This window comes from Chaetodon auriga, chromosome 7, assembly GCF_051107435.1.
Source record: "Chaetodon auriga isolate fChaAug3 chromosome 7, fChaAug3.hap1, whole genome shotgun sequence".
Classification (NCBI taxonomy): Eukaryota; Metazoa; Chordata; class Actinopteri; order Chaetodontiformes; family Chaetodontidae; genus Chaetodon; species Chaetodon auriga.
The window spans coordinates 9,386,614-9,399,678 of NC_135080.1; the positions used below are offsets into that span (position 1 = coordinate 9,386,614).

General features: G+C 40.9%; 2 protein-coding genes across 2 annotated transcripts; both read right to left on the reverse strand.

Moving 5' to 3' along the window:
* Window positions 1–224: 224 nt before the first annotated feature.
* LOC143323486 (extracellular calcium-sensing receptor-like) lies at window positions 225–5,998 on the reverse strand. Its single transcript, XM_076735353.1, has 6 exons — window positions 5,805–5,998; window positions 5,304–5,601; window positions 4,362–5,150; window positions 3,965–4,192; window positions 3,661–3,784; window positions 225–1,138 (listed from the first exon to the last, which is right to left on the reverse strand). The coding sequence occupies exons 1-6, from the start codon at window positions 5,891–5,893 to the stop codon at window positions 225–227; spliced, it is 2,442 nt and encodes an 813-aa protein (XP_076591468.1). The 5' UTR covers window positions 5,894–5,998.
* Window positions 5,999–7,491: 1,493 nt separating this feature from the next.
* Window positions 7,492–11,293, reverse strand: LOC143323402 (extracellular calcium-sensing receptor-like). The gene is made up of 6 exons (XM_076735232.1): window positions 11,100–11,293; window positions 10,574–10,871; window positions 9,657–10,451; window positions 9,340–9,567; window positions 9,040–9,163; window positions 7,492–8,417 (listed from the first exon to the last, which is right to left on the reverse strand). The coding sequence occupies exons 1-6, from the start codon at window positions 11,186–11,188 to the stop codon at window positions 7,492–7,494; spliced, it is 2,460 nt and encodes an 819-aa protein (XP_076591347.1). The 5' UTR covers window positions 11,189–11,293.
* Between the last annotated feature and the right edge of the window lie 1,772 nt (window positions 11,294–13,065).

Genomic DNA, 13,065 nt, shown 5'->3' on the forward strand with positions numbered 1-13,065 from the left:
GTTAAGACAAAGACATGATTTCAAATTGAAAATGTAGATTATATTCATTGCTCCCAATGTCATAAACAGTTTCACATTTTATGAAATCAGTGAGGAACTATGATATACAATGGAAAAACACTATAGTAGAACAGTGCTGAAGAGAAGTATACAAGTCAACAAATTTTTTATCTAAAAACTATGATTGAACTTGAATGCCTGTGCCGCCATATTATATTGAGTTTTCAGAATGAATTTGGTTGTCCTTTCCCCATCATATTCTTCTTTGTATTCTTCTCTGGTTTCAGTAAGATAATATAACATTTTGGAATAAAAATACAAATCAGCAGTCCAAAACTTGAAGCCAGAATAGCAAATACCTCCACAGCAACACTGAACTTCCCAGGAGAGCTAACATACGCTGGGATAAAAGTGATCCATACTGCGCAGAATATCAGCATGCTGAAGGTGATGAATTTGGCTTCATTGAAATTGTCAGGCAGTTTCCGAGCCAGAAAGGCAAGAAAAAAACATAACATGGCCAGAAGTCCTATGTACCCAAGTACAGCCCAAAAGCCTACAGCTGAGCCCAGAGCACACTCTAAGATGATTTTATCCTTGAATTCCTTAAAATTCTTAAATGGAAAAGGAGGTGAAATTGTTAACCAGAGGATACATATGACAACTTGTACAAGAGTGAAACCCAGAACGCTGAGTTTCTGCTGAGCAGGCCCAAACCATTTCATCACATTACTACCTGGAAGTGTGGCCCTGAAGGCCATTAACACCACTATTGTTTTCCCCAGAACACAAGAGATGCAGAGGACAAAGGTGATGCCGAACGCTGTGTGTCGCAGCATGCAGGACCACTCAGAGGGCCGGCCGATGAAGGTCAGAGAACACAGGAAACACAGAGTCAAGGAGAAGAGCAGCAGGAAGCTCAGCTCAGAGTTGTTGGCCCTGACAATAGGAGTCTGCCTGTATCTGAAGAAAATGAACGCCACAACAGCACTCAGGCATGTTCCAAGTAGAGAGGCTGCAGTGAGCAGAGCTCCCATAATCTCTTCATATGATAGAAACTCGGCCTCCTTCTTTACACAGGCATCTCTTCTCTCATTTGACCAGAAATCAGGGTGACATCGGACACACGTGATAGAATCTGAAAAATATTAAAGCAGGTGTTAAACTTCCTCAGTACATTTGTCTTGTTTCCTGTCCATGTTAGATCTTTTCTATGCCAATAAGACTCATTATTCATTTGCAATCTTTTGTTTTATTTATTAATAACTAAGCCTCTATATATTGCATCCTGAAAGGTATCATTCTGTTGTATTTTTCAAATTTCTGTTTTCCATACTGTAGCAAAACTATAACATACATCTCTGTCATATCAATCCACTCTTTTATATATTCCATGAGTACGGGGTAACTCTTTAAGACCCCTGTGAGGTAACGGTGCAGCCCACCAGCAAGACTGACCCAAGGAAAACATGTAAAGGCTCTTTGAGACTCAAAGGCTGAACCTGTGAAAGGAACGCCCACTCAAGTCAGCCAGCAAGTCAGTAAACAAAATGGTGGAGAATGTGTAACCATGTAGCCTGCATGGGCCAGTCTACCAATGAATCACACTTAGTTGAGTTCCCAAATGCTGGAGACAGCAGGTCCCTCTAATTGGAGGGAGATCCCAGGGGGTTCCATGGCGTTCCTTTCATGAGAGATGGAATTTGCCTAAAACCATGGCATGTGTGGCCAAAGAGGTGCCACCAACATCAAGTCATCTCATCACCTGAAGATTGAAAGGAGGGATGGCATAAAGCAGATCCTGAGGCCGCAGGTGTGCCCAAGCATCCCACCCCAGAAGCAAACTGGACTGGTCGACTTCTTTACACCTCTACCAGGGGAGGATGGAGTCTCCACACCCCTCTTGAATTGATATCCACGGCCATGTTCGATGGCCCCAGTCCATGTATAGCTTGAGAGAGTACTCCTGACACTGACTGATTTCCTCCATCAGCTCTGTGAAACTTCCACATAACCCCTACCTTGGTGTGATGGGACCCTTGTTGACAAAGGTCCTTTTAGACAAATCCCATGTACAGGAGGGCAAGGAGGACTACTTATACTATGACCATCATTAAGCCTATGAGGTGAAGGCAGAGCCCCTCTTTGACTCAAGAATGCAGATGGAAATGGCAGGCCTCAAACAACAGCTGCCTCTTGGGAGTCAGGACAATGGTGTCCCTCCTGGAATCCAAGACTGTGCCCAGAAATGTTGCTTTCCACTGGAAAGGCTGGAGATGGCTGTTTTTGTTGTTCAGATGCAGGCCCAGCTTGCAAATGCACTCCAAGAGCTGAGCCTCATGACAGTGGCATTACTACAACCAGCCAATCTGTAATTGAGAACCCTGAGCCCTTGCAATCTTACACAACACTTCCGGACCCTTTACAGTTCACCTACAGAGCCAACCATTCTGTGGATGATGCCGTTAACCTCAGTCTTCCATACATACTTCAGCAACTGGACACACCCAGCACCTCTGTCACAGCTCTGTTTCTGGACTTCAGTTCAGCCTTAAATACTGTCCTCTACATGCCAAACTGCTACAACCCCATCTGCAAGTGGATTACAGACTTCCTAACCAACAAGAAGCAACAGGTGCTCACCAGCTCTCACCACAAATATCAGAGCTCCTCAAAGTTGTGTCCTTTCCCTGTATCTGTTCACTCTGTACATCAGTGTCTGCACCTCTTGCCACCCTTTCATCAAGCTGGATTGCTGATGGCACCATGGACCAAGGCCTCATCAAGAACAATGATAAGTTGGCTGCGGGAACATTTTGCCACAGTTGGCAGCATGGTGAAGACATAATAACCTGGAACTTAATGTCAGGAAAGCAGTGTAGATAGTCACTGACTTCTGCCTGCCAGTGTACTGCATGATGGCACAGTGAGACAGCAGGCTAGTAGGATAGTGGGAGACCAATCACACCTGGTTCATTGCCTGTCCAGAAAGCACCATGTGGCCGCAAGTTCAAGCCCATCAGCACCAGGAAAACCAGACACCTGAACACTTTTTCCATAAAGCCATCACTCTCACCAACAACCCATCCTAGCTCTCTCCCTCATCCTCCAGCTGGCCACCACACATCCAAGCCAATGCCCCCCACCACCACACACACACACCTTCCCACACACACATGCACGCACACAGGCAGGCATGCACTGTTTGTGACAGTACAATGCACTACTATGGAATATTTAATATATGCAATAAGTGCCAGGACTGTGCAATGTATGCAAATATAGGATAGTGCAACATACATGTATTTAATGTATTATTCCTAACTTACATAACAATGCTAAATCATTTAGGACGTGTAATGTAGCATATTTTATTATTCGGTACTGATACAATTATTGTTCCTGACTTTCTTTAACTTTTATCTTGATCTTTTCATTTCTAATATTATTCACTTGTTCACTATGCTGTATCACCAGGTCAAATTCCTGTAGACGTTGTACATTTGGCAAATAAAGTGATTCTAATGTAATGATATTAATTTTGGGGTTGTACCTGCAGGAACTCCCCCATATTTTTGACATAAAGTTTATGAATATACAATGACCATGACAACTTTTGTACTTTTGTTTTGTTTGTTTTGTCAGTTAATATTACTACACCTGTGATGTTGCTTATTTCTCCCTCTGCACATCTTAAACAATCATAGCAGCAGACAGGCTTTCCTTTCTGCAGAACCTTGCGCGTCCCTGGTGGACATTTCTCACTGCAAACTGACAAAGGCACCTGCATGAAAAAAAAAACAACTGTGAGAAATGGGAAGGACTTCTCGTTGCAAGCGTCTCAGATTGATTCTGATACATTGAAGCTAAACATTAAGGTTGCAAAATAAGAATAGTAACTAATATATTTATTACAAATCCAATATTCGCCATCAACAAGTACAATAATCATATGACAGCTTACCTGTTGTGAGTTCTGTGCCCAAATTAGAGATTTATTTTGCAGTTTCAGCTGTTTGTCTGCAGGTAAAGATGCATCATAAAGACCAACTGGAACAAAGTCCACAATACCATTTTCTGTTGGCTGCCAGTTTATAATTTCATACTTTGCTGGTGGGTCTCCATTCTCATTAAAGTACACCTCATCTCCCTCCTTTGTTTTGAAGCGAATATTTCTAATGTGCTGTAAAATCTAGGAAGATATGCAACAATTCAGATCATCATTTGACAAACATTTTGTGGATCTATTGTCTCGATAGCATGATAGACAGAATGCAAGTATTCATTTATTTAAGTTTAAACCATTTTCTTTGTTAACATGACTTAATCTAAATATATAAAGTCCTTGGTGTTCAACTCACTGTAAATGAATTTAGCTGCGCCTTGTTGTGACATGTATTATTACAGCTGAGAATATTATGAAGTGCGTGGGCCACAGCATACACTCCTTTATAGACATTGTAAAAGATAGGCATGAGTGACATATCAGTGAAGCTGTTTTGTACTCCAGTCAGATCTTCATGTCCAGTACATTCACTCTGATTCACTGCAGATGACTGCTTGAACTTACAGTTGAATAATGTCTCCCAAAATTCTGTAAACAATTCATTACTAGATGCTTTAAGCGACTTCACATCCAACATGAACTCTCTCATGCCACTGACATGTGCTTTGGGGATGGACAGGCCAATGGCACCATCCAGAACATGATGTCTATCCATAGCTGCAGTTTGGGAATCAAAGATCCAGGCCTCAGTGCCTACCCACTGGTACCCAGTCAAGTTGTGGAGAGACAGCTCATGTATTAGTATATCTATATCCATGTGGGAGAGGAAAGTAACTGTCACATTGGAAGTGGAAGCTTTGATAATGTCAACAATCTTTTGTATTTTGTCTGGTGGATCTGTTCTAAAGAAAGATACAGAGTACTCCAGACAGATGCCCAGCTGCTGGGCGGTTTCTGTAAATATTGCCATGCCATTATTGCCGTAGTCATCATTTGATCTGATAGCTCCAACCCAAGTCCACCCAAAGTGCTTGACCAACTGGGCCAGGGCTCTGCTCTGGTAGTAGTCACTGGGTATTGTTCTGAGGAAGGATGGATACTTGGTTTTATCACTGAGACAAGCACAAGTAGCAAAGTGGCTGATCTACAAGAAAAATGAAAGAAAAAAAAGGATAAAGAAGTGCAGTGCATTACAACTCTTTTAAAGATGCTATTTTCCATGACCAACTGGAAAAATGACAAAATAATGGTTATTGTGAACAAAACATATCGTTTTATGTGTACCAATCTTACCCACCAGTGGGATATGAAAGCGTCCGATGACAGTAGCTATAGCCATGCAAGGAGAGGAAGAGGTCTCTCCCATAATGGCCTGTACTTGGGCAGGTCTGCCACATGGTGCCTCAGAGTGTGAAGATACAAGTTCGTTACCATTAGCCAAAGCCAGTGCCACCCTCACTCCTCTGGAAATGGAGCCACAGACATCATAGATCTTGTAACCCAGAGAGATGCCAGGCAGTAGGTCTGTGCTGTTATTAATCTCCTCAATGGCAAAAAGCATAGCCTGAGCATACTGGATCCCCCTGAAATTGAAACTTGGTGGGGACATTTATGAATATTTCAAATTCTAAAACAAGAAAAGTGCTGGAAAGAGACACAATTGCACAGTGAATGAAAGCATTTCATTGTATTAATACACACAACAACAATAAAGTCTGTATTTTTGCACCACTTTTATGTCTGTACTCACTTGCTTTTATATTTTACATCTAAATGTATTTTTCAAGGTATAACCTACCTGGTGCATTGCAGTGGCAGCGGTTTGTCCATGTAGGTGTCCCGTCTGTCTTTCCAGCTGCTGTGGAAAGAGAAAACTCCCCCCAACATAATATCTCCATCCTTAGATAACTGGGGGCTCTCAGGATCCCCTCGTCGCCTGCACACCAGCTCCTCAGACTGAGAAAAAGATGCCACCAACAATAGCTGTAAGAGCGCCCAACCCTTCTCTGGCCACCTCTGTGTGGACGTCATAATGTCGAAAAGAGCGAAACCACTGGGTGGCATCACATGTACCTCAATGTAAATCAGAAGCTTGCACTGATATTTATACATTTTGGAGCAGTGATTTTTTTTATATCTGTGGACTTATACAGTCGGGCAAGGAGAAGGAGATGATTATCTAAATTAAGATTAGTAATATCTTAATTTCTTATGTTGTCAGCTCGAAATATTCGGTTGGACTGTGAAAGAGGTTTCCCTTTTTGAATTAACATATGAACATTATGGAGGCAAATTTTCAACTTAAATCTATTATTCATGCTCCTATTTTCTAGTCGTAGAGCCTTCTCATGCTTCATTTTCTATTTTATATATGCTGTTTTGATGTAAAATTGTGGCTAATTAATCAGCCATTAGTTATTTGTTTACAGGGTTTGTGCCATTTTGGACTTCCCGCTGGTACATAGATCAGTCTTCAGTTGGATCTCTTGGTGTCTGTGTTCATCAGACATGGTTGTAAGATATTGAAAGCTGCACTAAAACCCACAAATATGTATTTTTTTCCATAGTATTGGCTGTTTGGGGTGCTTATAAGTAATGAGGAACAGTTAAACCAATGTGAACACATGTATAATGAATTGAGCAAACAAAAAGACTGGTGTACATGAGCCAACAAAATGAAACTTGTGAAGCTCACTGAGATTCTCTGAAAGATCATCTGTTGCATTCACATGTCATATGTATGGTTTTAGATGGATTATTTTATATATAATAAATGAGTGACAGAAGAAGAATTTTCTTTGTGTCTCTTAGCTCAGCTCACAGTTGTTGGCCCTCACAATAGGAGTCTGAAAACATATCAGGGCTACAGTCATTTTCAGGCAGGCACCAAAGACAGATGGCTCCCACAGCATTCTGACCTGGTCTCCACAATCACCCAACCTAAACCAAATGAGATGGTTTGGGATGAGCTGGGCTGCTGAGTGAAGGACAAGAAGCCAACAAATACTCAGCACATATGAGAACTCCTTCAAGACTCTTGAAAAGCTGTTCCACGTGACAATCTCCTGAAGCTGGCTAAGACAGTGCCAACAGCGGGTCAACCTGATATCAATGGAACAGTTGGCTTGGTTTACACTTTATTGTTTACCACATAATTCCATTTCTGTTGGTCCATAATTTTGATGTCTTCAGTATTGATCGACAAAGCATAAAGTAATATAAATTAAGAAAAAAGCATTTCATGAGAGGGTGTGCAAGATTACTTGACAGGTACTGTATATTGGTTGATTTGATTGAATGTCCCATTATATTAAATGTTGTCATCTCAATATTCTGTGTCACAGATGACATGATTGACAATGGAGAACAGCATAGGAGAACAATATGAGTCTTAACTGAAGTTAAAGCACATATCTACTGAACAGTCTTTTTCACAAATTACTGTTTACAAATTATGAAGGTACCACAGAGTTTTTGCAAAAATATTATTTTGAGTTTTCAGAACGATTTTGGTGCCCCTTCCCCATCATATTCTTCTTTGTATTTTTCTCTGGTTTCAATAAGATAATATAACATTTTGGCATAAAAATACAGATCAGTAGTCCAAAACTTGAAGCCAGAATAGCAAATATCTCCACAGCAACACTGAACTTCCCAGGAGAGCTGACATATGCTGGGATAAAAGTGATCCATACTGCGCAGAATATCAGCATGCTGAAGGTGATGAATTTGGCTTCATTGAAATTGTCGGGCAGTTTCCGAGCAAGAAAGGCAAGAAAAAAGCATAACATGGCCAGAAGTCCTATGTACCCAAGTACAGCCCAAAAGCCTACAGTTGAGCCCAGAGCACACTCTAAGATGATTTTGTCATTAAATGTCTTAAAATTCTTAAATGGAAAAGGGGGAGAAATTGTTAACCAGAGGATACATATGACAACTTGTACAAGAGTGAAACCCAGAACACTGAGTCTCTGCTGTACAGGCCCAAACCATTTCATCACATTACTACCTGGAAGTGTGGCCCTGAAGGCCATTAACACCACTACTGTTTTCCCCAGAACACAAGAGATGCAGAGGACAAAGGTGATGCCGAACGCTGTGTGTCGCAGCATGCAGGACCACTCAGAGGGCCGGCCGATGAAGGTCAGAGAACACAGGAAACACAGAGTCAAGGAGAAGAGCAGCAGGAAGCTCAGCTCAGAGTTGTTGGCCCTGACAATAGGAGTCTGCCTGTATCTGAAGAAAATGAACGCCACAACAGCAGTCATGCATGTTCCAAGTAGAGAGGCTGCAGTGAGCAGAGCTCCCATAATCTCTTCATAAGATAGAAACTCGGCCTCCTTCTTTATACAGGCATCTCTTCTCTCATTTGACCAGAACTCAGGGTCACATCTCACACATGTGATGGAATCTGAAAAGTAATATTAAAGCAGGTGTTAAATTTCCTCAATACATTTTAAACAGATAACAGATAGGATTGTAAACAGATAATAATCTGGTTCACTGCCTTTTCAGAAAGCTTCCATCTGGCTGCAGGTTCACTCCATCAGCACCAGGGCCACACACACCTGAACATTTTTTTCATTAAAGCCATCACTCAACAACCCATCCAAACTCCCTCCCTTATCCTCCAACTGGCCACCACGCATCATAGCCAGTGCCCCCCACCCCCACGCACAGACCTTCCCACAAAGAAACACACACACTCACTCACACATTTGTGATAGCTCAACCCCCTAATATGGACTATGCAGCATACATGTATTTACTGTGTTATCCCTCGCTTACATACATCAAATCATTTAGATGGTGTAATGTAGCATATTCTATTATTATCTCTACTGTATATAATATTTGCTCTTCACTTTGATTAACTTGATCTTTTAGAATTTAATTTTACTCTATCACCAAGTACAATATACAGTATACACCCCCCCCACCCCCCCACCCCCACCCCCCATGTTTTTGAAATAAAGATTACAAATCTTCCAGCTTTTACACTTTTTTTAGTCTTGCATTTGATATTACTACACCTGTGATGTTGCTTATTTCTCCCTCTGCGCATCTTAAACAGTCATAGCAGCAGACAGGTTTTCCTTTCTGCAGAACCTTGCGAGTTCCTGGTGGACATTTCTCACTACAAACTGACAAAGGTACCTGTAAGAACAGAATGACTATCAGAGATGGGAAGGAGTTGCAAGTGTCTCAGATTAACTCTGATGCATCGAAACTAAACCATATGGTTCCACAGTAAGCATAACTCATATCTTATATCATTACAGCAATTCTCATACTCTTCCATGAACAACTGCAGGGATCACATGGTAACTGACCTGCTGTGAGTTCTGTGCCCAAATTATAGTCTTGTTTTGCACATTCAGCTTTTTGTCTGCAGGTAAAGATGCATCATAAAGACCAACTGGGACAAAGTCCACAATGCCATTTTTTGTTGGCTGCCAGTTTATAATTTCATACTTTGCTGGTGGGTCTCCATTCTCATTAAAGTAAACCTCATCTCCTTCCTTTGTTTTGAACCGAATATTTCTTATGTGCCGTAAAATCTAGGAAGATATGCAAAAAGAGAACAACAATTTATATTCTTTATTAACATGACTTATTATTAAAACCAAGACTGCAGTATTCAACTCACCGTAAATGAATCTAGCTGCACCTTGTTGTTACATGTTTTATTACAGCCGAGAATAATTTGAAGTGCGTGGGCCACAGCATACACTCCTTTGTAAATATTGTTAAAGATAGGCATGAGTGACCTATCAGTGAAACTGCTTTGTACTCCAGTCAGATCTTCATGTCCAGTACATTCACTCTGATTCCCTGCTGATGACTCTGACTGCTTGAACTTGCAGCTAAATAATTTCTCCCAAAACTCTGTAAAAATTTCGTTACTCGATGAATTGAGCAGCTTTACATCCAACATGAACTCTCTCATGCCGCTGACATGTGCTCTGGGGATGGACAGGCCAATGGCACCATCCAAAACATGATGTCTATCCATGGCTGCAGTGTGGGAATCAGAGATCCAAGCTTCAGTGCCTACCCACTGGTACCCAGTCAAGTTGTGGAGAGACAAGTCCTGTATTATCACATACAACTCAGTTGTGGAAAGGAAAGTGACAATGACCTTGGAAGTGGAAGCTTTGATAATGTCAATGATCTTTTGCATTTTATCTGGTGGATCAGCTCTAAAAACAGATACAGAGTACTCCAGACAGATGCCCAGCTGCTGGGCGGTTTCTATAAATGTGGCCATGCCATTATTGCCGTAATCATCATTTGTTCTAATAGCTCCAACCCAAGTCCACCCAAAGTGCTTGACCAACTGGGCCAGGGCTCTGCTCTGGTAGTAGTCACTGGGTATTGTTCTGAGGAAGGATGGATACTTGGTTTTATCACTGAGACAAGCACAGGTAGCAAAGTGGCTGATCTACAAGAAAAAATAAATAAATAAATAAATAAATAAAATACTTCTTGAGGTCTTCTTGAAATAATTACACACTAATAATATGTTGTCACACATTTAAATCCATTTTTACCAATCTTACCCACCAGTGGGATATAAAAGGGTCCAATGACAGTAGCTATAGCCATGGAAGGAGAGGAAGACCTCTCTCCCATAATTGCTTGCACCTGGGCAGGTCTGCCACATGACGCCTCAGAGTGTGAAGATACAGCATCGTTACCATTAGCCAATGCTAGTGCCACCCTTACTCCTCTGGAAATGGAGCCACAGACATCATAGATCTTGTAACCCAGAGAGATGCCAGGCAGTAGGTCTGTGCTGTTATTAATCTCCTCAATGGCGAAAAGCATAGCCTGGGCAAACTGGAACTCTCTGAAATTCAAACTTGATGTGGACATTTATGAATATTTCAAATTACAAAACAAAATTTTCCTTCAAAGAGACACAATTGCACAATAAATAAAAATGATTGTATGAATACACACAACAATGAATATTTCTTATGTTTTGTTTTAGGTTCAAATTGATAACCATTTTCGCACCACTTTTGTGTCAATGCTCACTTTGTCTAAGATATGTTAAATCTAAAAATATTTCTACAGTGTAACCTACCGGATGCACTGCAGTGGCAGCGGTTTGTCCCTGTAGGTGTCCCGTCTGTCTTTCCAGCTGCTGTGGAAATTGAAAACTCCCCCCAGCATAATATCCCCATCCTTAGATAACTGGGGGCTCTCATGATCCCCTCTCCTCCTGCACACCAGCTCCTCAGACTGAGAAAAAGATGACACCAACAACAGCTGTAAGAGTGCCCAACCCTTCTCTGGCCACCTCTGTGTGGACGTCATAACGTCTAAGAGAGCGAAACCACTGGGTGGCATCACATGTACCTCAATGTAAATCAGAAGCTTGCACTGATATTTGTACATTTTGGAGCAGTGATTTTTTCTTTTTTTTTTTTTAATTTGTGGACTTACACAGTGGGGTGAGAGGAAGGAGATGCCTAAACAGTAACACAACATTGGCTTTAGTAATATCTTAATTTTTTATGTTGTCAACTCAGAATATTCAGTTGGACTGTGAAAGAGGTTTCTGAGGTCTGTGTTCATCAGACATGGTTGTAAGATATTGGAAGCTGAACGAAAACTCACAAAAATGCATTTTTGACCACACTATTGCTGTTTGGGGTGCTCATAAATAAGGAAGAACAGTTAAACCAATGTGAACACATGTATAATGAATTGAGCAAACAAAAAGACTGGTGTACATGAGCCAACAAAATGCAGCAACTTGTGGAGCTCACTGAGATTGTCTGAAAGATCATCTGTTGCATTCAAATATCATTTGTATGGCTTTTGATAAATTATATCATATATGATGTATAAGTGACAGAAAAATATATTTTTTAATGTTAAAGAGTTTATAATTTCCTGATACACTGAATCATTCACTAACACTGATACATACTGAAATGATTAAGTCTGTTATGTGTAGTGTGCAGCATTTTGTAAAGAGTGCACATTTCATGTTATGGGTTCATTTTATTTTAAACTGTTCAAAAATTGAAAAGGAAAGTACAAAACATAGGACAGCAAGGAGTCCTAGGTATCCCCCCACACAACAGACCCCCACAGGTGATCCGAGGGCACATTCAAGGATTATCTTCTCTTTGTTTCATATGTTTGACGGGAAAGGAGGGTTGGTGGTCGGCCAAAGTATACAAATTACAACCTGTATGAGGGTGAAGGCCAAAACACCGAGTCTCTACTGGACACAGGTGATACCAAACGTTGTGTGTCAAAGCATGCATAACCACTCAGAGGACCGGCCAATGAAAGTCAGATATCACAGGAAACACAGAGTTAAGGAGAAGAGCAGCAGGAAGCTCAACTCAAAGTTGTTGGCCCTGACAATAGGAGTCTGCCTGAAGTGAAAATATATCAGGGCTACAGTCATTGTGAGGCAGGCACCAAAGACAGATGGCTCCCACAGCATTCTGACCTGGTCTCCACAATCACCCAACCTAAACCAAATGAAATGGTTTGGGATGAGCTGGACTGCTGAGTGAAGGACAAGAAGCTAACAAATACTCAGCACATATGAGAACTCCTTCAAGACTGTTGAAAAGCTGTTCCACGTGACAATCTCCTGAAGCTGGCTAAGACAGTGCCAACAGCGAGTCAACCTGATATCAATGGAACAGTTGGCTTGGTTTACACTTTATTGTTTACTACATAATTCCATTTCTGTTGGTCCATAATTTTGATGTCTTCAGTATTGATCGACAAAGCATGAAGTAATATAAATTAAGAAAAAAGCATTCAATTAGAGGGTGTGCCACATTGTTTGACAGGTACTGTATATTGGTTGATTTGATTGAATGTCTCATTATATTAAATGTTGTCATCTCAATATTCTGTGTCACAGATGAAATGATAGACAATGGAAAACAGTACAGGAGAACAATACAAGTCTTAACTGAAGTTAAAGCACATATCTACTAAACAGTCTTTTTCACAACTTACTGTGTACAAATTATGAAGGTACTACAAAGTTCTTGCAAACATATTATATTGAGTTT